We start from the raw sequence: 26,762 nt of genomic DNA on the forward strand, positions 1-26,762 counted from the left end.
ACTGGTCTTCATTGTGATATTGTGACACATGTTTGAGCGAAATTATTTTTATAATAATGAAAAAAATGTCTGACATACTTCAAAATGAAGATAAGTTGGGAGAAGTTTTATTTCAGGTAATGTCTGCCTTAGCAAACAATTAACTAACGTTAGTAGCTTAACTGGAGCATACTTGCTGCATGCTAGTATCTACCTTTCTTTAGCTAATTGTTGGCTAACTAGTTTTTACAGGTAGATCGAGTTAACAATAGCTAAGTTAAATTATGACCACAGGGCAGACAATAGTTAAATGTTTCATAAACGGTTAGCCTTTCTTTCAAACTTTTAGACAGACATTTATATTAGCCTAGCTACTTATGTAAGAACAAGCCGCAGGCTAGGTTACAAGTTAAATTCTGTTTTTTGTCAATAGGGGAGAGTGGGAATTGTTGTAACAGCCCCATTTTCCCCAAGAAAGGGTGACCTTTGAGTTGTTTCCCTTCCTTCCTTACCTGAAGGTAATTTTTTAGACCAAGTCTATATTTTGATTAGTACTAATTCTGTTGAAATTACAACCATGTCACTTGTATTAGATGAAAGAGTAGTCTCCTGGGTAAATGTGAGGCATTTCATCTTTCATTATTTCAAACCATCATGTTGCTACAGGTAGAGGCAAGGGTGGTTGTAACAGCATTTAAAAAGGGGGGAGAGGGGGGTTCATCTAACCCCCAATGACAACTACACACATTTTCTGTATCTATCTTACTCCTTTTCCCGTCATGTCAGGAGAGTTGTTGAAAAAAACTGATAGGGATATGCTTGAGGCAGGAAGAGACAGTAAGGTTTGTCCCCAAAGAATAATCTATCTGCCATGTGACATTAAGAAGATGCTGCAAAATAAAATAAATGGAAAACTGTAGAGAAAGAGAATCAACACAGCTGCCCTGTGTGTGGGCGAACACAGCAGTCAAAAAGTCTACATTTCAAAGCAAAAGAATTTTTTGATTGGTTACTTGATTTAGGCAGCAGACTTGTATTTTTGAATCACTCCATGTTAGGTACTAAGCATCTGACAGGTACAGGTTAGCCAGTTTGTCCTTGGTAGCAATTGATTATTAGTGTATGTATTAGTGTTTTTATGCACTTTTGTTGTTGTTGTTGTTGTTGCTGTATTTTTGTAATTTCTAATGCCTCACTCTAATTGTTACAACGTACCCCGGTAGTTGGCCAGGTTGTAACAACTGAAATCCTTGCATTCGACATCAAATAATTACTTCTGTGATGTAGTTGACAAATGAGGGTACCTTGAGCCAAAATTTTAGAGCTGTAAACAAAAAATTCAGCGAGTCATAGGTGCTGAGACTAAAAGTGTTACAATCATGCCCTGTCTCCCCACTCCTCACTCCGGGATTTGGTCACGAGCTTCTTATAACAATCTTTTTTGGAGAAATACAAAAATTAAAAAATCTGTATTTATTTTAGCTGTTCTCAGTCATCACTTTGCAGGGGTGCTTATTGTCTGCACAGGATGAAAACACCTTTGGCCAGGCCCACAAGGGGACTAAAAAGGTCAGGGTTACTGGTTGTTTTTGTCCAGTTTTCCACAGCATCTGTATCACAGAACTTTATATTTCAGGTTCAAGAGGACTTGAGACAACTCAGATTTAATCTTCAGAACATCACTATCAATGAGATGGGAAAAACAGTGGACATTCAAGCCTTGGACACTGCCATTGGCAAAACAGAGAGTACCATCAGGGTAAGGATTCTTCCTGCAGAAGAAGCATTGATATTGATAACACTTAATGTACATCAGGCAAAGGTGACTGAATTTTAAACAGAAAACTTCTGTTTAATTGTAAACAGAAGCATGCAGAGGATTACCTGAAAACTGTGAGTAATCAGCTGGTGGTTCTTCCAGTAATTGAAGATTTACCAAAACTGAAGCAGATTCCCAAATGGTAAGTAAGGAAAAGCTTACATTTGTCACAATGAAATGAGTTCTTTTATCATTGTTGGAAAAAATATGTTAAGAATTGCACACATTCTAGTGATGGATATTATGAGTCTAAATAGAGGACATTACACAGGAAACCTGCACTGGAGAGCATCCCAGATGTGCGTCCACAAAGGAAAGACCTTCCAGAGGCTTCACCAGGGGAAAAGGTACATTATTTTTTATGTTCAGAAATAAAAACAATTTACTCAGTAATATAATACAAGCTGCAGTATAAACTATATGTACCCAAGTAAGAAATTTAAAAATAATACATGTGACAGAACAGCACATAAGACACCAGAAGAACACTTTGAGACTCTACATATATACATACATATAAATGTTTGATATTCTTAATTATTTTTTGTCTTTTTTTCCCTCCATGTCTCATTCAGCACAAGTCAGCGTTAACCATGCGTTTGCTTTATAATCCTGCTCACCCAAACAACAGAGCCATGATGCACCAAAAATTTGGGATATCGCTTCCAGATGTCTACAAGAGAAGCACAAATGCAGTAAGTACTCTGACTATGAATGTAGATAAATATAAACTGTAGATTGGGAAAATTTCATGTTTATGCCATGCATGTTTTCCATAGAAATGACACATTACAGGGAGGTTTGACAAAGTTCTTAAAATACAGTGTGTTTTTGTGGGCCACTTGAATCACTGTAAGTTTTGTAGAATTTATTGATGCAAGAAATAATGATAAAAGTATGCTTATGTGACTTTTGTGCCAGTATCTTAATATGATGTACTGTGCACTCCAGGCAGTTTCAAAGTAAACACTCTGAAAATGCTACTTGACTCCGGTCTGCCCTGGAGCCTTACAGACTCTTTGTGGACTCAAGGTTATAGTTTTTTTTATCTCCCATAATTGAGTGCTGTAGTTTGTAGTCAGAATGAGTAAAATACAAAACAATCTTGGAGTGGGTGACAGATAATTCAACTGTGACTTTTTGAAACTGAACATGGAAGAGAATTTTAACTTGCTGCAAGAATCAGGCTACATCTGGTATTTTGGCTTTCTTAGTTATGGAGCAGATTTTTTTTTATCACACATACTGCTGAAAAAGACTATAATCATCTATAATTATAAACTACAATCAGAATAATGTTATGTCCTCCAGTTATTTGCTTTGCACAATGAGAAATTGATTCCTGTGTCTGAGTCTTTGTTGATATTAATTGTAACATACAACACATGCCTCGGGAAAGGTTTGATTAGAAAGCATTACAAGAGTTTCTGCTCCAACTAAGATGAATTGGATATCATTGTTCCTCTCTCTGATACCTACTCCCTTAATCCCCAGAACAGACACTTTATGCTGGAGTAAAGAGTGATGCTAGAGGTCTGCATTAATAGATGCTTCAAGTCTCATGCTCAGAGAGACAGTGACATAAAGGTCACTTGGCTCGGTGATGACAGCCAGCACTTGTCACAGCAAACAAATGAATCTTTGCAAAGGTCGGCATTAGTTTTAGATATATTTTACACACTTTCTTCTCCAATATGTTTTTGGTAATCTATACCTGACATGAGAAATAATGGCCAAGACTGTCACTCTGATATAGGAGATATAGAAGCGCTGGCTGCAGAAAGCGGGAAGCAGCAGATTGCAGCACATCAGCATTCTTCTAAAGAAACAGGCGCCTGATTGCTGTGCTATGGGCTACTGGTTTACAGCTGTCTCAGGACAGAAGTGGGTACCTGGTCCAGCATGCCAATAAGACAGCCGTAGCTTCCCCAACTGCTAACCACTGGCTCTCTGCCTGCTGCCTCCTCCTGCAACTCAGGCCAGCTCTTCTCCACTCCACACCCGTGCCAGGAAATGAGTTTTTGCATTTTAGCAATTTTACAAAAAGGTGCCACCTTTTCCCTACCCCATCTGAAACAGATGTGTGCCTTTGAGGGGAGATTCTCCCAGCACCTGGCTACTACCTGTGGTCTGTCAGAGAGCTCAGTGGTCTGAAGAGAACGAAGGAGAGGACATTAGGTGACAAGTCTGGAGGATCAGCATCACAAACTTTGTGTTTTAAGACGAATGACACATTTGAATCTGCTTATATCAAACTAGGCCATTAGATCTACTTTTATTTTATTGATATGATACAAAAGTGTGTATTAATAATGTTTGGCAGAACAGAGTTGCGAATGAGCAACTTAAGGAGAAATGGTCCTAAAATTTGCTAAAGTATAGTAAAAAAATCCCTTGAAAATTGGCCAAAAAACAGAAATTTTTTTTTTTAAAAAACTGGGGGAAAAAAACAAAACAAAACAAGGAAATTATAAATTAAATTATAAAGAATATTATATAGAATATATTTTTATAAAGAAATTATATAATTTAAAATATATAATTTTGATAATCATAAATATAGTTTAGTTTGAGACATTTTCCCTAACTTTTATCCCTAACAATTTGTAAAGTCAGTTATTGCCTTTTTCCATGTTTTCAAAAGAAGTCAAACCAATTTGCGTTAAATACTTGTGAAAGGCATGTGGTCTCAGCACTAGAAAAGTGAGGTCATTGCACATTTCAAAGGATTAAGATAAACTTTTAATCTGCTGCTCTGTGATTATTTGATGTAGGGTTAGATGCGTTACAGGAGAGTAATGAAGACAGAAAATCTATTATTTGTAAGCATGTACGCTTTCCTGGGCCTTTCCCTTATACTTATTCTACAAGAAAGTTCTATTTTTTGTTAAATCACCAAGCTGGAAAAAGTCTGATTAATGCTGGTTACCTTGGATACTTGGAGAAATCTCTCCAGAAAAAGAAAGACAATCTAATTGCTGAAAAAAAGTGTCTTTGAGTTTCTTTCTTTGACTGTGGGCAACAACTTCATAGGGTCTGACCAGAAAGTACAGGATCTGGTAGCATTGCTTGGGTTTTATATCACATGTACAAACTCTGATATTCAAAAGCTATTCTTTCAGGCAAAACATCACAGAATAATCACCGGCCCTGGGACGAGTCTTCCAGCCATTGAAGCGAAGAGCCGTCATAGCCCGGCTGAAGAGGACAGCGGGACAGGTACACAGACATGTCATCATCTCATCACCAACACTTCACCTCTCTTATATTCTAGACAAATGCTCATGGATTGTGTGAGTTAATTGGTGTTTGCTTCATTTTGATCATACCACTACCTCGAATTCAATTGCAAACTGCTCACTATAATTTCCATTGTTAGTCATTTCATTTAATTTGTGATTTGTTTCACTTTTCCATTTTAATGTCTTGAATTTTTTAAAGTCTTGCCTAGTCTGAAACTTTTATGAACAGGCACAATGTTATATCAAACTGTTTTTTAATTTTCTATTTCCATTAGTCCCAGATACAGGTCTGTGTCCTAAGTCAATCCAGATTAAGGCTGCCACTCTTCACCCCAAAGAGGATTCTTCTAAGACAGGTCAGCTGCCCCTGGAAATATTGATACTAACAAAAGTTCTGCCACTGTTGCAATCCAATAACTTGCAAGGGCTTTATCCCATTTTGCTCTCTTGCCATTTCTCTCATTGTTTTGATTGTCTTTCAGTATAAAGCCTGTAGTGCCACTGTTGTTGTAGGGACAGCTGCCACTTGGTTTGATATAGATTACTGTTTGCCACTGATTGATCCTTGTTAGAGTGCAATTGAGCCTGTCTGTTTGTAACTTTACATCCTATAGGTTTGAAGTCCCGGTGGCACAAGCAGCTGACTTGGGAACCAGAACCTGCATCCACTCTGGAAAGTATAGGCAGAGAATACACCCTGCTATGGACCACCAAGACACCACCTCCCACCACAACCTCCAAGAGAGTGGACCACAGCGGTATGATGCAAGCCACTGATGATGTTATACTTAAAAGCCCCCAGGTAACAATACTATAGTTTTAAGAAAGATGTTAAATCAAATCAAAAAGAGAAGGTGATCATAGACATTCATTTGATTAATTTAAATGTATCATTAAAGTCTTAGTTTGTTGCCTCTTGTTTCTGTGTTCTGTAGAATCTACCTGTGCAAGTTCTAGAAAACATCAGCAAATATCCCTTTGCCATCATAAAGGGACGGATCAACCCACTGGAGACAGATTTCTGTCATTTCAAGCAGAGCTTTAGCTTGTGCTGGAGCAGTGTGGTGGACGTTCTGGGGGCTCTGGAAAAGCTACTCAGGGACTTTGCTGTGCCTCTAGCCAAAGTGAGCGGGGAACGGCTAGTGGAGTTTAGCCATGGTTGGGATAACAGTTGGAGGAAATCTCCTCCAGTGAAGGACCTCCTCTCAGTGCTTGAAAACTGGGAGGAGGTATCGAGTCTTATCTTATGCCCAGGTCAGCGCTACAAGGGAGAGGGAGGCATCGAGGCGGCTGCCATCCACATTCAGTCCTGCTGGAGGCGCTACTTAGCCCGGACTGCCTACCTGGGCCACTACAGGCGCAAGTGGGCGGCAGGTATCATCGCTATCTCATGGCTGATGCTCGCTCAGAGGCGGCGTGTCAGGAAGGCCCTGCAGGCCCGGCGTCTCAGACAGCTGGAGAATTACCGCAGCAGAGCCCAGGTGATGCTGCTTACATCCAATGTGTGCTTCTCTCTCTCTCTCTCTCTCTCTCTCTCTCTCTCTCTCTTTCTTTCTCCCTCTAAATATTGCTCTCTCACCTTTTCAAAGCTTTCCTTTGTTTCTCATTTCCCCCAATTTTTCAAAATTGGACTCAGACTTTTATTTATGACTTCTAAATTAAATTACATAGGTCAGATCTTAAATACAGATGTGCACAGTTCCATCTGAGGTGTGATGATTTATCATCAGAATTAAATAATCTGCATATTCTGAATGTTACTTTATGTTTATAAAATTTAAATATAACCATCTGACTCTAGAAAAAGACAGACTAATTGTTTTAAGACAGTGTTTTTGCTAGAATGAAAATATTGATTCTACATTTCAGCTTTTGCTATAAAGTTTTATATTCCATTGGGTCAAAAAGGTTAGTGTTTCACAGAGGGCCAATCAAAATCTGTGTTTTAGCAACATCCTCTTAGAGGTGCCAAGAAGAGTGTACTTCTCTCTCTGACTAAATTATTGTAAAAGTAAGGACAGCAATGGGGAAAAGCCATGTCACTAAAATGCAGGGACATTCATCATGGTATGTAATTGAACAAAAATATGCTTTAGTACCTCTGGCTTGAGAGCCACAGAAACAGAACAGCAGAGGGGAGCAGTGAGACAACTGAACAGAGCAGAACAACAGAAAAAAAAGTGAGCCTAAAACAGAGGAGTTCAATGAACAGAGAGGAGCAACAGAAAGAAAGAGTGGGACAGATGAATAGATGAATCAAATAAAACTGCAGCCACATTTATAACAAAATAAAGCATATTGAGAAACAATGTTTTTGAGTGCTAGAGAACAATGGTAAAGAATGTAACAGAAGCTACATATATAATGACATTCTGTGAATTGATACAATTTTATAGAGATTATTTAAATTTTAAATTAAATAAAAATGTGCTGTGGTGATATTGGCCATTAAAAAGCAGGCTCATATAAATATTTTGTAAAATTAGTTATTTGCTACTTTTTTCTATTTATCTAGGCTAAAATTCATGATGAATTATGATGATTATGATGATTTATTTTCAAAATGTGACCTGTAGTTTCGTTTACTTGATGATGCATAGAGTATGCTTTAAACACTAAACAATGTTCTATTAACATTTAGAAACAAAACATTTAATTCCAGTTTTATATATATTATCATCTGCACTGTGGTGCCCCTACACCATCAATACAGTAGCTTAGTCATGAATTGTAGGAAAACAGTAAGAATAAAGAATAAAAATGTTTCACTCCCTTACATTATTGATTATCTGGAGCGAATGGGCCTCAAAACATAAGAATATCCATGAGTGATTATGGCTGATTTTAAACCCTTATTTGGGCATTGTACCCCACAGATTACAGATCATATAAAGAACATATAAAATTATCCTTTAAAAAAATTCTGAACAAACAACAAACCCAAAATGTAATACACAAGAAAAAACAACTGTGTTTACATAGGCTTACTTTTGGAATTTTGATATTTTTGTTTTTTACATTTATTTATTTTGAATGTTGGCATGAACTCCCATGACCTGAGTAGTTGACCCATGTCCCGTTTCAAAGTGCACCCACTTAATGCCCCTACCCCCACAGCCTGTCAAATGACTCTATGCCTCAAGATACACACAAACCATTTAATGGTTAGGTTTAAAAATGAAAACAGACTGTAAAAGGAAAATGATTGTCTTGCAGCTAAAATTTATTGTGAGTGTAGTTGCATAGCAAGCAATACAAGTTTGTAGCTGAGTGGGACACATGGAGCTATTGGTTTGAATGGAGTATTTCTAAAGCATAAAACAATCAAAAACATATTTTATTCAATGCCATTAAACCTTACTGTAGAAATTTTAGATTTTCTTAAGGCACTGTTAAGCTATGAAGATCAACATTTCTAACTTTTTTCTGTCATAGCCAAATCTTGCCAACCTCACCTCATGAAATAAAACTCTGCTTCTATTTAACTCTTTAAGAGAGATGTATGACAGCAAAATTTTTCCTAGATGCCTAACGTTCTGTAGATTTTTCCCCATTCAGCATAGATGTCATGTCTGGGCTGTCATCTGGACTGAACATCGCATTAGAGCGCTGACACAATATTAATTAGTGCCTACGAGTTCATTTAGTTTTAACATCGCCGTTTGTGTATACATGCACTAAATGTATGTTCTCACTCTTTAAACATTCATACCCTGTTAATTAAGCCTGCTAATCTTCCCCTGGCAGTAGCATCATGTACCTTGCTGATTGAATTAATTGTGAGAAGATGTTTCTAAAGTAAACGCTTAATTTAATTAAGGTGGTATTTTATGCTTGGTTTGCTTCTGTTAGCCCAGAGAGAGATTGGCTTGATGTGTTTTAGCTATGCAGTGATGATTTGTGTGTGTGTGTGTGTGTGTGTGTGTGTGTGTGTGTGTGTGTGTGTGTGTGTGCGCGTGCGCACGTTTGCGTGCATGTGTGTATGCAACGCGTCCAAACAGGCCCATCTCTGATCACTCTTTTTCTCCATCCCCAGCATCTGGCAGCCAACTGGAAACGCATCCAGTCCTCCAAGAGGACCATTATCCACATCCCTTCATTAGGTAGCTTTCTCTGCCTGCTGCACACACACACATACATGCACACACACACACACGCACACACACACACACACACACACACACACACACACACATACATCTGATCTAGCAGCAGTCATCCCCTGTCTCACCACTCCACTCTGCTGCTGCCCCAGTCTGTGGCCCTGGTGGAGGCACTCTGTCTCGTTCAAATGACTCTCTGCAGGAAAGCACTCACAGGATGATGACAGTCCCCATGCCAGGGAACTGAACAATTTAGTCTCAATCGCCATTTAATTTGCAGATTAAGCAAATGAAAAGCCATTATGTTGAATATTTGCAACTGGCACAAAGGTCTTATTTTATTGCTGCGAAAACACACACACACACACACACACACACACACACACACACACACACACATGCACGCACAAAAGCACAAAAAGCCGCTGTGTTTTTGCACTCGACATAGAGTGCATGCTATGATCCGTTCTTGTTCTAATTTCACTATGGCACTCGCATTTAGACTGTAATCAGGCATGTGCATTGTAAATCATTGAGCGATTGTCTAAAATTATTAAGCCTAATTACTAGCAGATGGAATGCTTTATTTGCACTTGGGGTGGCTACAGAGAGTGCTGTGTGAGCAAGGATAATTAGAAAGTTGAACCCCATTGTTGTTAATTAGCATGAATCCAATCATTTAATTACCTTGATTCAGTTGAGGATTCTCTCTCAGGCAGAAATCCAGACAGACATAGAGTAAAATCCTGGAGGTACCGCTGGATGGAGCTCAGCGGTGGCTGGACATGGTGCAACAGGACTCCCAGCACATGACAGACACTGCACCTGCTAGTTATTAAGCTAAATTAATCATCAGATTGCGCTACTGTGTGATTAGACTGAACTATCCAACCCCCAAGTCTAGCAGCGTGCACATCTGAGGGTAGTTGTACAGAGCTGCAGATTTTTAATAAAGCCAATTAGAGATGATATGAATCTCTCTTTAAAAGTCTTGTGACCTTGTTCTGACAGGATACTCTCAGAGCCAGCGAATCAGTTTAAGGGGATTTGATGTCCTACAGAACAGCCAAATAGGCAGACTGTGTGCTATCAGAGGTAGGAGCTTTACACAGCCATAAACACACATTCATTTTTTTGTACGCTTTAATGTCAACATCGCTTTGTCTTTGTATATTTTAAGATGAAAATGTGGAGGTGATCTATGTATGTCCGAGGCATCTGGGGGACGACATCTTGCACTATTACACCAGCCTCCTGAAGTGTGATGGAGCCACAGGCGAGGAGGATTATGGGACCACTCAGGCCTCGTCTTTCTCCGTCAGACGCTTTATCATCCTCACACCTGAAGCTGTAGATTATTTCCCGGTAAGGTCAATCACATTCCCATTTTTTGCACGCAAATGTGAACTAACTGATTGAATGCATTTAATTTTTCAGCAGCATCGTAGAGTTTACTGTGGAGTAATCGATTGTATTGTACTGCAGAGATGCTCCAAGCATCTGTAGTTTGTGAATTCTCCTCTAGAGGGTACTACAGGAGATTGTTATGTGCAGTTGTCTTGTGAGAGTTACACTGTTTAATATTTTTCCACCCCCTTTTACTACTTTTGAAATTAAACATGGTGTGTTTATGTCAAAGTAAACACACTAGAGCTGTGTTAAGTTATACTTAATTAAAATACACGCAGTAGTCTCTTGCTGGTGTTCAGTAAATAATTAAATTCCATATTAGTTGGTTTTATTAACGGTTTATTCCGTCTAACTGCGGCATTTTCAAGCATTCCGAATTGTTTAGATTACCTCAATACAATAAAATGAAGGTGTTGTTATTGTTGTTTTTACATGCAGCCGTTCTATCTATCTTACATCCTTTTGCGCTAGATTGAATGTGCAACGTGACATGGTCTTCTTCATTTCTTTCTATTGATTTTCCCGCTGTTTTGTTGTTAAACTGTGCCAGACGTGTTGCTGAGATGAATCACTGCTACCCATGGCTGGCAGCGCATTCTGCCAGTGACAGAAGGGATAATTCCATGTGGATCAAATAAATACAGATGTGAAGTAATTAGTTATATTCCCAAGGAGCTCATTGCTAGCACACATTAAAGATGTGAAGGATAGGGGAGGACTCCCACAGGCAGCTTTTATCAATTCAACCTGCTGGAATACAGGAGAGGTTAAAGCCCTGCTGGCTATTACAATAATAGATCTGTTGTGTGTACACAGTGATAAATCAGGTCAAGAAACAACCCTTGGAAGACACACACAGATCTCTTAGCTTCAGCAGAAATCTTTTTTTTTCCCCCCAACTTCTCTTCTAGACCCGTAACATGTGCCTGTCCACGCTGCTAAAGTACAGTCCACACACCCTGAAGCGCATCAGGAACCTGATCCAGGGGAAGCAGGCCTATATTGTGGGCGGAGTGGTGCATATGGATGACCTGGCAGTGGCTGATGAGCTAGGAGTGCCAATCCTGGCTCCAGAACCAGCTACTGCACAGCTCTACAACACCAAGTCTGGAGGGAGGAGGATCTTTGCCGGGGCAGGGGTTGATGTGCCGCCTGGTCAAGGAGACATCTATTCGCTAAACCAGGTCAGAGATTAACCCTTTGAAACCTAAGAAAATTGGCTTGATTTCTTTTAAAACATTGGAAGAGGGCACTCGTACGTGCATGTACATACACACTCACACATACACGAGCACACACACTCACACTCATTTCTCCTGATCTTCTTGTCATTTATTGTGGACCCCATTTATTGCTTTCAGCAAAGTAATTTATTGTATTATTTGTAATTTACTGTATTACCTTCAGTGAGGTATTTCTATAAGCTATTGGGGTTTCTAACCTGTTTGTCTGTATTCTTTTTGACCTGTTTCCTGTAATTGTTTATAATGGTGCAAATAAATACATTTAATAATAAAATAATTAGCAAATTAAGAGGAAGTAGAAGTAAGCAGAAGAAATAAGCAAGAAATTACCAAAAAGAAGAAAATAACCTGAATATTAGCACAGAAAAACAAAAAAGGGGAAAGTTTTTTTTTAAAAAGGAAATGACCCCACAAAAAACTTCAAAATATTATTATTCTGTAAAAAAAATTGAAATATTTTACTATGATAATTAGAAATATAGTTCTGTGGAAAATGTTTCCTAATTTTCTTTTCAAAATACTTCCTTAAATCTACTAATGTCTTGCAATTTGCAGGACTCCTCTTCCCAAGTTACTCATTGCCCTTTTCCCCATTTTTAAAAAAAGAAATCAAACCAATTTGCTTGGACATCAAAGTTTTAAATACTTTTAAGTACTTAAATACTGAAAGGTATCTAAATACAGCACAAGAAAACTGATCAATCTAAGTGTTTATAGGTTAAAAACACAAACGCATACTCCATTAGAGCAGGAGGTATTTTATCAGGCCCTGATAACACATAATACATTTTCAGTTTTATTTGTAATTTATCAGTTTGTAATTCACATGTCTGTTTTTCGGTTTAGCTGCATGAAACACTAGCTGAGCTCATGACCCGAAACATTCATGTGCAACGTTGGCTCTTCAAGATGGACTCTGAGCATGGCAGCCGCGGCACAGCGCACTGTGATGTATGCCATCTAAGCTGCTATAACTGGGCCCTGCAGAAATGCCATCGTCATGGTCCTGAGTTGTGGAACACAGAATGGATTCAGGTAATTCAGAGGATGACGTCATTCTCACCCCTGTCATAAACTATAGGACCAGTTCTTAAAGGACATTTCATATACTTACTTTTATGCAGTGCTTTATTGAATTTGCTTGGGTTTTGGTTTGTGTTTTTATTCTTTTTATTTATTTCCCTTATTACTTCTCCCTAAATTGATGTTTTTTACTATTATGTCTTGCTTTTATGGCTCCCTCCAAAGCACTGGTTTTAGAAAAGTGCAATACAAATAAAGTTTATTGCTATTATTATTACACACATACCAATGAGGGATTGGCCATTTAAAGTTAACATGGTAACAACTAGATACTTAACAAATAACATTACAGTAACAGCTAGATATTAAAAAGGAAATTGTGCTAGTTGTTGAGACAAAACAGCGTAAAAAAGGGGATTCACTTCTGTCATTAAATGATCAAGAGGTCACAGTGGGGTCAGAGAGTTGCCATCATTTAGCTGAACGTAACAGTCACGGGGCTGGTCCCTGTAGTACAGTATTTTGAGGATTGTCCCCAGAACCACGGAACGTTAAATCAATAGATAAAATATCTGTTTATACACACTGCCATTATCCATTCTCTGAGGCACACACATCAACTAGTGTTGGCGTGTTGGGAAGAACAAAAGCCTGTCTGATGGTAGTAATGCCCTTACTCACCTGGCAATTAAATCACACAACAGACATTCTGATCAAAAGAGCATTTCTTTTTTTCTTATTTTTGTATATATTTATAATAAAACTATAGTACAGATTAATGTCACACAGATTTACAGCTGATTCAATTAGTATTACAAATGCCTTGACAGTATTTTGAAGTAAAAATTACACTAAATACTTAAATCCTTAATTTGAGCTGATGTTGATGTTTGATCTGCTGCTCAGTCATTGAGCTTTCTGACTGTCCATAGCAATCCCTGGATGGTCTGAGCCATTTGCAACATTTTAGCACAAATACTGTGTGTAGTGGTTAAAGTGTGACAATGTGATTATTCGATGGAATATCAACATCTGTGTTCTCATCAAAATATAAATTCAGCTTTAATCTCAGCCCTATTCAAAGCAAATAAAATGCATTTAATCATTGGTAAACCATTCAGTTAGCACAGATGCAATCTGTACACAGCTTCTGAGCCCCTGGCTCTTATTTCTCATATGCTTACAAAGTAGCCTTTGATTTTCTGTCATGTGTTAATTACCGTATTTTGCCATTTAACTGGGAGCTTTGTGTAAACTAATTACAGGCTAATGATTGTGGGCTTGGAGCACAACGATTTTACTTTTTATTCCATTCGAAAGAACAGCAGTCATCTCGAGCTTCTTATGGCTCACTCTGTTTTGTTCCTATTAGCTCCTTCTTTGATTCATAGTGTATGTGCAGTGCGGGGCTGTAATTGTTGTGGCATTGGTGCTGTTAATTATGGCAGAGAGTGGCTGAGCCACAGCCAAGGTCCATAATGGTGGCTGCGGCAGCACAGGAAAGTAAATGGGGTTTGTTTCACCAGCTGGGGTCCCATGGAGAGGGAAGAGTGCCGAGGCCCCCAGTGTAGGCTGACAGCCTCGGGGCTTCTGGGCCATATGGACACAACACTTTAACTGGCCTTTATTCTACACCTTGCTCTTTTAATCAAAGCAAAGCCCACATCCTGTGCTCCTCATTGCATGCTTTTTTTACTCTGACATTGTTTTCCCCTAAAATGTATGAGCTCCTTAAATGTACTACATCGTCCTTCTGCTGCTGTACTTGTGTATATTGAAGATAGCAATTTGGCTCTATATGCTGTTGATTAGACAGAAAAATATGAATATTTTATATGAGTGCTATCCTCTTCTCACAGCAGAAACTGCAGATGGATGTTTAAACATGGCAGTATATTTTGAGATATAACATTCATTAACGTAGCACTTTGCTGAAAAGAAATGAAAAGAAAAAGAAATAGAACTAATTGCAACGGCGATGACAGCTAGAGAATGGGATAGATACTGAATATTTGCAAGCATTTAAGCAGTAGATGTTTAAAGCGATGTTTATGAAAATAGTTGCAATTTAATTATTAACGAAACACAAATTATCAAATGGAGCATTTTAAATATTTATTCATGATTACAAAGAATAACACCACTATCATTGTTTACCAAAAAAACATCAAGTATGTTGATGATTGAAGCGTATATTATACAAAGATGTTTCACAATTCAGTGGAATGTCTCACACTCTTTATAATCACTGTAAAAGTAAAGACAGCATTAGAGAGTATACTTGGCCTCAGTCTACACAGACTGTGTGCATATTTTTGTAATTATTGCTTGTTCTGTAGGGCTCAGCGTGAAGAGGCCTGACTCACAAGAATACCATGTGGTCTTTTAGAATAATACCAACAATCAGATCCCTTCTGGCGATGTAAAAGAGAGCCTAAAAGGGTACAACAACAAGAAGGAGGAGGGATCGCATTCACACTAAAGGCGCTTGCACAGGGGTCTCGGAGATGGGCGCGTTTCTCTGAATACTGTGAGGCCCACAGCCTCCAGCACAATGTTTCAGCCTGCAGTAAGCCCTCGGGCCTCTTTTAGCATTTACACAGAGAGAGGTTAAAGACATGTAGATCTGCACCCATGCAATGCCTGAAGGGGGCCACACACACACACTTAAGCGCTCACACAGCTTGCATATGGATCATTAGGCACAAGAGGGTAAAAATTACACCTAATAGCGTCAACAGATGGAGTATTTCTTTTTGTCACGCTGTGTACAAACAGATCTTGAGCAACACCTTATTTAGGTTAAGTTTGTCGACGAAATGGGTCATTTGATAATCACTACCACAGAAGAGGTGCGGGGACTTTTTGTACAGATGTTTTCTGTCTAAATATTGTGCAGTCTGTGTTTGCATGGAGGAGTTTAAATATATAATGTTCTGCCTTAAAATAATTCACCTGAATTCACCTTAACAAGATGCTGAAATATTTTCTGTGCTCCATATCTGATAAAAATGTGTTTGATTTTAGAGAGGGTGACATGGCTTTTTGTGCCATCCTTAAGCAGAGAAAATGTTGTTGCTCTTGTACTAATATGTTAAATAGAACCAGGGATAAAGAGAACTTAATGTTTCATTTATATTTGTAAAAAATACATAAAATGACTCGTGGGCAGTTGTAGATTAATGCTGAGGCTTTGGTGCTCCAGAAAATGTCTATTCATACAAAATGTATGACTGGTCGGATTATATCCCAATATTTGCAAGACTTGATGTGTCTCAGTTGTTTCACTATGTAATGGAGAGATGAAATGGCAATCAAAGAGGCAAGGCAGCATCTATTTTATTTATGACCAGATTGCTCTGCTTTATGTGGACACCAAGCAAAGCCTGAATCCTATCACAGGGTACTGTACGCAGTTTAAGTCCAAATAATTTATGGCAAAATACCTCTCTTTCTTCTCTCCCTGTCCTGCTGTTTCTCTGAACTGCATAGGCAAAGTCCTGGGGTGAGCTTGCTCTTCCGTTGAAAATGACAACCGTTCCCTTACACTTTTTGCCGCACCATTGTGTGCTTTATGGTTTGTATAGGGGGAATCACTGTGTAGCATTTGACCTCGCCTCTTACAGTACTTGAATATGATGATGGCTGCTACATGACTGGAATATCAAAAGCATAATTTCCAGTCCTGTCTCCAGTGAAGCCAGACAGCATGTACTCACAACAAAGCAACGCTCTAGATAGAACGATAAAAGAACAAAAGATGTTATTCCCATTCAGAATTTACTCATTTTTCAGACAGGTTTCAGATATTTTATTGTGTATGACCAAATTAAATTCATATCTAATGGTCATACACAGGCATTATTACTTACAGAATCCTGTATTTAAACTTAGCACTTGGAGTTTTCATATAGTCAACAGTCAATTGTAGCTTCAGTAAACAATGCAAATGGTATAAAATGACTGCTAAAGTAGAGTTATTGTTGTTACTTTGACTATATTACAGCATTTTTTTAGAGGAACCAGTGTACTTGAGTTGCCAAACTGTTCAAGAGACACCTAAAACAAAAGTTAGAAATTAACAGCGTAATTAAGTGGTGAAACCATTATGGCATTTCCTAGTTACAGAAACAAGAGTGATATCGATCCCAGTCAAGCCCTGATTGATCCCCAGATAGATGGGGTTAGCTTAGGCATTCATCAGCTGCCCAGCGGAGAGAGTTGTTATTGAGGGCAGGTGCTGTCTCTGTGGCTGTGAGTTAAAGCCATTAGACTCCTGAGGCCCTCTGATAATAGGCTGTCACTCACAGATAGACCCTCCTGCAGTATCCATCAGACACTCGCGCAGAAATTGAAGCAGCCACCAAAGGTCTCAAGGATAACAAGCAGTCACTGGAGTCATCCGGATAACACAAGGGCATTTCCAATAATGTAGTCAACACCTAGAAAGCTTTGACAATGGGACAGAATAAAGTAGCCAGGGCTTGTTATTGACTTGTATTTAAATGAACAAACATGCATGATGTCAGATCTGTCACCAACTCATTTTTAGCGGATCCCTAATGTATGCACCTTCTTTCTGCAGGAGTCTGTGCTGCTTAGATATTTAGATGAAGTCCCAGAGTGGCTCGCCCGTTTTGCCCGGCTTGCTAAACCCTCCTGCTATCCCAACTGGGCCTGTTTCCTGAAGATCTTCCTCAGGCAAGGTCAGATACCTATTGTCAGCCACTGAATGCCATTCACCTGCAAATACAGCCATTTTGAAATACGCAGTCATTTCTTATGTCCTTCCTAGATCGCAGATGTTGCCTATGTGACATGACATGTTTAATAGTTTGTACTCTTGTTGGTTGTTAAACAGTTGCAAGGAGAGCTTCTACAGAGCCCAAAAGGTGATGAGGATGTGGGGTTTTTTATTAAACGCACGCAAATTCCTCAATGCACATTTTAATTAAAATAAAATTTAAAAAACACATTTTGTGTTCAGAGTGGTTTAAGTGTGATTATTTAACACTTCACAAAACAGTGCATTTTATATGTTGTATTGACACTTTAAAGGCATTTAAACAGGTAAAGCAGACTGGTTGGGCTATTCTGAGGCAGAAATGGCCTTTCAGTGACAAGATAGGAGCTGCAATCACTTTTTGGCAGGTGAAAAGGTGTATTTTATGTATTGTTTTGGTCCTTTGAAGGTATTTAAACAGATAAAAAGGGGGCTGGGTGGGATATAGTCTGTCAAATATAATCACTATGAATAAAATCAAGTCATTCTGAGGCAGAAACAACTTTTCAAGTGACAAGGTAGGAGCTGTGATCACTTTTTGGCAGGTTGAAGAAGCTGACTTTATGTGTTATATTGTTGTATTAGTTATTTGTGTGCATGTTAAAAAAACTGGGAACTTTTTGTTTTGTCATTCCTCTTTTCTCACTGTGTCCAGGTGGTGTTGTTGAGGCCTACCCCCCTTCAGACAGTGTCACCTGTCTGACTGTAGACCTGCTGCTGGAGCCTGGGGGTGAGGTGACCATGCTGTCCTGTGGAGACCAGCTTCACGGCTCCTACCAACTGGAAGCTATATGCTCCACTGTTCCTCAGACCTCTGTGCACCCAGAGACCTTGCAATCCATCTGCATGCGTGTGGGGCAGGCCTGTCTGGAGCGCCATATCATGGGATATGTCTCTGTGGACCTGGCAACCTTTCTGAACCTCAACACCATGGAGCAAAAGGTGAGACATAGGCAGGGCGAGAGACAGCATTAGCTCATGCTAGCACCATAAATATGGTCTGTTGCAGCATCTGGTGTCAAAGCTCTCTATTTCACCATATTGGTGAAAGAAATCAATTTTTAGGCTGGATCAGGGATCCATATGAGCAGATAGGTGTCTCCCTTACTGCTCCCCTGGGATTTGGAAAACACACAAGGCAAACAGTGGGCACAGGGACCAAATGTGTCACAAGGCCATCTAATAAACTGTCAGGTCTTATTGTGTCGATACACTGATTCCACCATTTAAGGCTTGCCCTTTAACCTCACACTGCCGAGAAATTCAGAGGCACCTATCTTTCAGACAATAGGTCATTCTAAAGTGATTTGGCAGCTTCACAGGGATGCCCTGTCAGTGTTTAACCCCGAGCTGCTTACCTGCAGCACTCTGCTGAAATTTGTCTGGTTATTATAGCCAGGCACCATCGAAGCCTTATCTCATTTGTCAGGATTTAGTTTTGCTGAAACCCTGATGATTTATGATATTGGAAATGGGCTGGTTTATGATGGTTTAACCTCTGCTCCTAACATGTGGCTACATTGACTGCTTATTGATCCAGAGCTGTAAAATGAAATGCTTTGTTTATAATACGGTCTATAAAAGAGAAAAGCTGCAAAACGGTGGAGAAAGCACAAGAGCTACTTTACAGTTTTACTAAAGGGCATGAAAAAGGACACTGAATGTTTTTTTTTTCTTTCATTAAAAATCCTTTAGATATCAATACATCTTGATCTTATTTGGGACATTTCAATAAATGTCTTCTTTTTTGTTTTCACTGTTGAATCTTTTTGTATGTTTGCCTTCATAATGTATTCTTAGTGTAAAAAAAAATAGAACTGGGGTAGACACCAGTTAAGGGCTTGCTTTCCACTAGAGGGTGGTCTCTTATGGATGAGATGCTAACACACAGTGTGAGCACAGCAGTATTCAGACAATGCAGTATTTTAAAACTTCAAATGTTTTGTATTTGAGGGAATTCTTATTTTAGTGTTTCAGTATTCTTGGATTGCTTTAAGAGTTGAAAAATCTGAAATATTTTTCATCAAAAATCCTAACATGGACTGTGTATTTCACCACATTGTATTCACTTCAAGGTTAAAAAAAATAATCTGACTATTTCTTACATTTCAGGATTTAATCTTGTCACTAAATTGTAATTTTGGTGACACTCCAATCAGAAATATGCTATTTTTTAAATGTATCATAGCGACTTAAGCTGTCCTTTTCTTTCACTGCTCAGAATAATATAATGAGAGCCTTAAAATTAATTTTCAGTTTCAATGTTGACCCAAAATTGAATGGGATTCACTGACAGCATAATTAAGAGCAGACTATAAACAGCCTGCGCTTCAATAGAGGCAGGAGCATTAAAGACAGATTCTTAACCATCTCCCCCCACACACACAGCTCAGACAGAGGAGAGTCACATGGGCAAACCTGTCTGGATTTAAACATCAATTTAGATTCAAACCTGTTGCTAAAAGCTGCCTACTTTATTTGATGGGAAGAAGTGGGTCACATATGTTTGCCCTTGCAGTCTTTCCCCACATTGTGGAACAGTGGGGCCCCAGCTGCAGCATCAGGGTTTTTAATGAAAATGCAAGGCAATAGAAAACAGGTACAATCCAGGCTTGCATTTCCCACAGCTTTGTTAAAAGCGACAATGAGACATTGGAGTATGATTTTTAGTGAGCCGAGTGAATAGTGCGGTGGAGTGTGTCCATCACTCGGGCTCAGGTATCAACCTGATGCCTCGAGATCTACCCAGCAGTAGCTCCTGCGCCTCTGACAGTGAAGGTGGCAGAGTGCAGAACGTACTGCTGAACTTCTGCTGAACATGAATGTACACAGCTTGCAGTTTTTTTGTCCTGATGAGTATTGTTTCTGTCACTTTATGCATATAGATTCTCTTTTATGTCTTTCTCATGCAGCCTGCATGACGCTTTAACTGAAACCTTAATTAAAATTAAAATGTTGAAATTCCAATATTTGCTTCATATTATAATACACATTACCATTAGATAATTAGGAATAGGCTTGTCATGATAAATACTTTTGTTGGACGATATTGTCTAGGAAATAATTGTGATAAATGACATTATTGTCATTTTAGACCATTTCATACAACTGATATAATGATAAAATAACATCATAATAATGGAAGTACACTTTTTCAAAGAGAGATGAACTTGGAATTTGACCAGAAATGATAGTAAAACTCATCTCAGCATAGTTTTTTTCTGTTCATTTATCTTAGGTACAGTGGAAAATAAACACTTAGATGCTGCATCCAAGTCTTATAATAGTCGGAAAACCCTGCTCTTCATTTTGGCAGCATGTTGGCTGAATTGTTGGTGATATTCCTACATTAAACACAAGGGCAATATAATATGATATGTAGACATGAGGTTTTTTTGCTAACCTCAATAAGTAATTATGAGAGACCTAATCATAAAACTGTTTCAGATTACCAACAGTAGTTAATGTTGCCTTAAATAATTCAAAACATTTTGTCACTAAAATATTTAGATCAAATATTTATTATTTTGGGTGTTTGTGAAATATATTTTTTATTGTACATTCCATTTAAAATACATACAGTATATCCTTTTGTACCAGTTGATCTGAACTTATGTCAATTATATTAAATATTTCCTTATATCAATTATTTAATTAACAAAAAAAAAACAACAACAAGTTGGCAACAATTATGATAATTAAGTTAGCAACAATTATGATAATTAATTAATCATTTTGATTTAGTTTTCAAAAACTGTTTTGTTTTTTTTAACAAAACAAAGCATTTGAAGATGTCACCTTGCAAAATGCGTTAAACATTTTTCACTATTTTTTTTTACTTTTCATTAAAAAAAGATTAATCGATAACAAAATTGGTTGTAGGTTGCAGCCCTATACTATGATGTACAGTATGTTTCACAATATATTTGAAATTACTAATAAATAAATAAATGTGGCCTCTAAGTACTGTATAAGTTGGGATTTCCATGTGTTAGTGGAGATAAAGTGCTCAGGTTGCAGAGACTGCAGGGTTCAGACAGGCAGCGATTTGCATTCAGTGGCAGGAGCGTTTACTTTGACAAATAGGAACAGCAAAAGGAGGCAGCCGACTGCCACTTAGTTATTAACAACTCCTTCACCGGTGATTTATTTGCCACTTTTGAAGAGAGGGCATAGCTATTAGGTTATTATTGGGAAAATTAGCCCTGTTTAAGCAGAAGGCTATGACCATACCTGACCCCTTAATATACTTATAATGATGCCATTTACTATATATATCTGAACTTAGCCTCTCATCAGACCTGCACCAAACAAACTGGCCCAAGGCAGACTGAATCCAAATATGCAGGAAAGGATCTACTTTGTGCACATGTCATTGTACAACTGAATTACCTAAATCTGTCCAGCACACACCATCAACCGTGTTTTCCTTTCTCCTGCCTCTCAACATGGATAACACTGTAAGGATTAAAAGGTACTGACCCCTCTCTCTTTGAGGATTGCTGGGTGAAATACTTCGATGTTCCATTTTTTAAGTGATTAATTTGGAATTTAAGTTTATAGTGTCTGTTTCTTTCTGCTGTGACACAGAGTTCACAATGTCTTGTTTGCAGGTGTGGGCTATTGATCTGGACCTCACATACAGTGACCAGCTGGCCATGACCCAGATGCTTCTGATGATGACTGGAGGAACGCTGAATTGCCGCACCGGCTGTTTAGAAGTGCCAGCGCCAGTCACAGAGAAATGCTGCGAACACCAGAGTGCAGCCAGAGTACAATTTTTATATTAACTTACAAGGACAGTTTTGTTAATGTTACATTTTTCTTAAACATGAGGTCAGTTTTAAATGCTAAATTTAACCCTCTGAAACCTGAGCAAATTGGTTTGATTTCTTAAAAAAATATAGGGAGAAAGCAATGAGCAACTTCACTCATCACAACATGAAAATAAGAGAAAAAAGAAAGGTAAAAAACAAACAAGAAATTATCCCTAACTACTAAAAAAATTAAATACTGTAACAGAATGTTAAACATATAATTCTACCAATTATTAATATATTTTTCTGGACATTTTTCCTTTTTTTGTAAAATTTCCCCTTTAAAAAAAATCTTGGTCTTTTTGTTGTCAACCTTTGTTGTTTATGTTTTTATTTTGCCAAGTTCCTCACTGCCTTGTCTCCCATCTTTTGAAATAAATAAATAAATGAAACCAGTTTGCTCTGGTTTCAAAGGGTTAAACAGCTTCTAAACGATGTCTGAATGCAGCACAAGAATACTGACGTTGATCAAGGTTTTAAAGGGGTAAAGCTGTATACCTCGCAGTGTCCCAAATTTTGATCCTCAACAAGAAAGACACCTCCAGTTCAAAAGCAAGCAGAGACTTTAGAAGATATTATTACACCCCTGCAGTAATCACAAAAATAGATCAATGTTTTGCTCTTCATTTTTGTTAAATACAACTAAATACTGTAATTACGCACTGAGCTCAATTGGTGTTTAGGTGCTGAATTCATTATCATTTTGATAGATGAGCCTAAATAATCAACACATTAATAATTCATACCATTTTCATTATGCATGTGTATGCATGCTTGAACACCTCATCAACCTGGTGCCAGGCCTTAAACAATAGAGTTCTTTTATTAGCGGTATGCCTGAGTTTACGCTTGTTAATCTGCGACTTGTATTATTTTATCAAACATTCATTTAGTCGGTGGCCTGGTGCTTCAGTGCAGCAGTTGAGCCACCACAGTGGTTAATGGCTTTAGCAGTGGCCATCATTAGGGGCCTGCATATTACAAACACAATTAAATCCCAGTTGGACACTTTTATTGTTGTGTGAGGGTCGTGTGTTTGACAGCCACAAACACACACCCATCACATCGAGTTATGGGCCATCTCTCAAGCTCACAGGGGCTTAGGCCTGCTCTTTTTGTCTCCCAAAGGCGCCTAAGAGCCAGGAACATTTTTATCCTCTTGAGCCCTGCCACTTTTAAGTAATCAACCGCTCTAGTGTTACTTATGACACTCGCATGCTCCGAGGCTTTCTATTATGGTGATATGTTTTGTGCGTTGAGTACTCCTTTTGTGCATTCGGTTTTGTGCTTTTGTCCCAAATTGAATGAAAACACTTGCACTCCCAAAACTGTGGTTTCTTTGATTGGCATCATACAATTAAGCTCATCTTGTATTTGGCATGTCTTCTAAACATTAATTGTTCCTCCCCGCAGTTAATTAAGAAAGGCCCAACAGTTTACCACATGTGCCCCACACTCATCATGTTTACTAATCACACACACTCCCCAAACTCAACAGTGACCCTAAGGACATGTGTTTGAGGTTTTGCCATCTCTATTCTACCCATTTTACGCACACTGCCACCTATTACACTTAAACTTCAAATACAATAGAATATAAAATCATTTATAGAGAGACTAATGCCACAATCACACACTTTATTCTATGTCTCTTTCTTTGTTTTCTTCTTTTTTACAGCCTCCTGTGGTTAAACGTTATGCAGTTATTGGGAGCCAGTTGTTTCACTCTAACCTTTCCATGCTGTACCATAATGTGTTCTTCATGATGTGCAAGAATTATGGTTTAGGATTTAACATGAAGGTAAAAACTCAAAATTCCCCTGTTTCCCTTAACTCATTCTTACATCTTGTTCATTTTTACAGCTTTGCATGTGATCGATTTAAAGGGAAACTCCACAGACTTTACACATCATAGTTTGATTACAGGTCATTTGGAATATTTTGCATTTGACAAAAGATGCACAAAGTCTGATACGTTGCCTCACATTATGTTGAATCAGCATTGGTTGGGGCTGAAGACTACAAGTTTGAAAATGGAAAAAAGTCTGAAGGGTGTGGGGTTAAAAAAAAGTGAGCTCACCAGACCTCTTCATCTCACCCCTCACATCTGTCGAATCTCTGACCGAACTGCCCAGTCTCACAGGATGTGAAGTGGACACAAAGTGTAACAATGCATTATGTGGTGGTTGACACGGAATGTTATTAAGTTACAAGCTGTGAAGATAGTGCAAAGTCTATCACACGGCCACAGATTCATTCAGAAACTGTCGCAGTATGGTTAGTTTAGGGCAAGAAACACACATTTAGTAAAAGATTGTTTTGGTTGAAATAACTACATGTGGAACATAAGTTATGTCAATGTGGATCTTTTTTTTATGGTAGACACATGAATTAAGTCTAAAAGGGCCAGGTGAGAGGAATGGTGGATAGATCAAACAAATTTGGACTTTCAGCCAGGAGACTGCTGTTTTTGTCCTATATGAAAACCAAATTTAACATAGTCAAATTCACAGACTGTATGCAACTACAAGAAAGGACTTTAAATAGGTACTTAATGTAGTTACACAAAGTACATAAGTTTACGTCACTAGTTATCTTAACTATAACCTTTTCCTAAACTTAGCTAAATGTTTTCCTTTTCCCTTAACCTAACCAAACTATGACAGTTTCAAAACAAATCTGCTCATAATAGATTTTGCTCTGGGATTGTTTTCATGTATTTAGCTTGTAATTTTAACACACTTTGTGCCCACCACTACATAATACATTGTTAAGAGGTCATGTCCATTTCACAAATTTCTGGGAGATTGTATTCAACTGTTGGCAGTCAAGTTGAATTGTGGGTAATGTAGGCACCATGTTTTGATGAAGAAGTATATATATATATATATATATATATATACACATACACACGCTCACACACATATATATGTGTGTGTGTGTGTGTGTGTGTGTGTGTGTGTTTGTGTGTTTGTGTGTGTAGAGAGAGAGAGAGAGAATAAAAGGACCATCTCTGGTTCTGCTGGTTAAACTGTAAATCAAGAGTCTGGCAATGTAATGTTGAATTAGTGGAGAAAACTTTGAATCTAAACTATGTGATGATGAAACTCTTCTTTTGACTTTGTCTTTTTGGCTCTTAATTTTCAGAGGAAACAAGGAACTGTTTTTGCTGTTTATGACAACAGTAGACGATGCAATATCGGAATGATGTAAGTATTTATTATTGCATAAAATTCATATACATACAGTACTAATGACATTTCAGGTACATGACCAGGAGAAATAATTCCAAGCAGATTTAGGTCTGTTTTATACCTCTCTGTTTAAACAGACATGCACATGAAAAAACAGCAGAGGATTAGGTGGATGAGAGACTTCAGACTGAGGGTAAAGACATTTCTTTTAGAGGATTAAGATGCCACCTCTGGCTTTGTAAATGTTGTTGCAAACTCTGGAAGTTGTTAAGCAGAGGGTTATTTAACATATTTATCACTCAAATCCTTTAGCTTACACAGTGCTGTAACAGTTAAATCAAGCTGTGCTCATCCCCCTAAAGACTGAAGCTGTTGTCTGCTGAAAGTTTCATTTAACCACCACCATCAGATCAACAAGCTGATTGTTTCCCGGCTGGTAACATGGGGAACATTAGTGAACTCGTTTGTTTGGGGTGTCATTAACAGAACCGTCTCAGAGGATCTCCGGGGAGCTCTGGTGACCTTTGCTCAGAATCTGTCAGTCATTCATCAGGAAGTATCGCCCCCTAAAATGCAGGCAGAAACCAATTTTAAGGTACTGTGGTAATGACTTAACGATCCCTCCTCATCTATATCGTGATGGAACGTGCATCTTTTGTCAAGCTCTGGTCAGCTTGAAGAAAATGTAACCAAGCAATTTTACAAATATATTATAATACCAGTAATATCATTTAAAAATAAAATGTTGTTCTAATGTGGAATAATAATGGGTAGTAATTTCACTTTTTTATATTTTGTTTTTTATAGGATCTGATCAAGGACATAGAAGCTGTGCTGCGGATGATTGTTCAGAACAAGATGCGAGCAGTGGAGGATAAACCTGCTGCTTAGACAGCTGCTTCACCAATAAACACGCCTTACTCTCACAGAGTTAAGTCATCACATCTTTGCCAGCTTTATTGTCTAATTAAGGCTACAGATTAAATGTGCGTAAACTACAACAAGTTAGAAATAAAATAAATATGTAGTGTGTTTACACTGCACAGTATATTGACTTAGTGCCCAAATGTATACAGTACAGATGAGTCTGAGAATAGTGAGTATATTGTTTAGTGAGATGTTCCACGTTGATTCATTGCCTCCTTGAG

The 26,762-nt window shown here is 38.2% G+C and overlaps 1 protein-coding gene across 1 annotated transcript; it reads left to right on the forward strand.

The window, feature by feature from the left end:
* The first annotated feature begins 65 nt into the window (after positions 1-65).
* Positions 66-26,758, forward strand: iqch (IQ motif containing H). The gene is made up of 21 exons (XM_042496554.1): positions 66-116; positions 1,616-1,738; positions 1,846-1,940; positions 2,070-2,145; positions 2,374-2,493; positions 4,921-5,017; positions 5,316-5,396; positions 5,655-5,842; positions 5,976-6,521; positions 9,077-9,143; positions 10,155-10,238; positions 10,324-10,508; positions 11,465-11,737; positions 12,644-12,832; positions 17,406-17,526; positions 18,259-18,545; positions 22,217-22,375; positions 24,099-24,221; positions 25,568-25,629; positions 26,101-26,209; positions 26,422-26,758. The coding sequence occupies exons 1-21, from the start codon at positions 66-68 to the stop codon at positions 26,503-26,505; spliced, it is 3,120 nt and encodes a 1,039-aa protein (XP_042352488.1). The 3' UTR covers positions 26,506-26,758.
* Positions 26,759-26,762: the final 4 nt, after the last annotated feature.

This window comes from Plectropomus leopardus, chromosome 11 (assembly GCF_008729295.1).
Source record: "Plectropomus leopardus isolate mb chromosome 11, YSFRI_Pleo_2.0, whole genome shotgun sequence".
NCBI classification, from domain to species: Eukaryota; Metazoa; Chordata; class Actinopteri; order Perciformes; family Serranidae; genus Plectropomus; species Plectropomus leopardus.

What these genes read in the sequence shown, in the direction of transcription:
- iqch (XM_042496554.1), top strand. Translation starts at nt 66, where the DNA reads ATGTCTGACATACTTCAAAATGAAGATAAGTTGGGAGAAGTTTTATTT. An exon ending in AGGCTTCACCAGGGGAAAAG is followed by an intron (nt 2,146 to 2,373) that starts GTACATTATTTT and finishes TGTCTCATTCAG; the next exon opens with CACAAGTCAGCGTTAACCAT. An exon ending in AAGCTGTAGATTATTTCCCG is followed by an intron (nt 10,509 to 11,464) that starts GTAAGGTCAATC and finishes CTTCTCTTCTAG; the next exon opens with ACCCGTAACATGTGCCTGTC.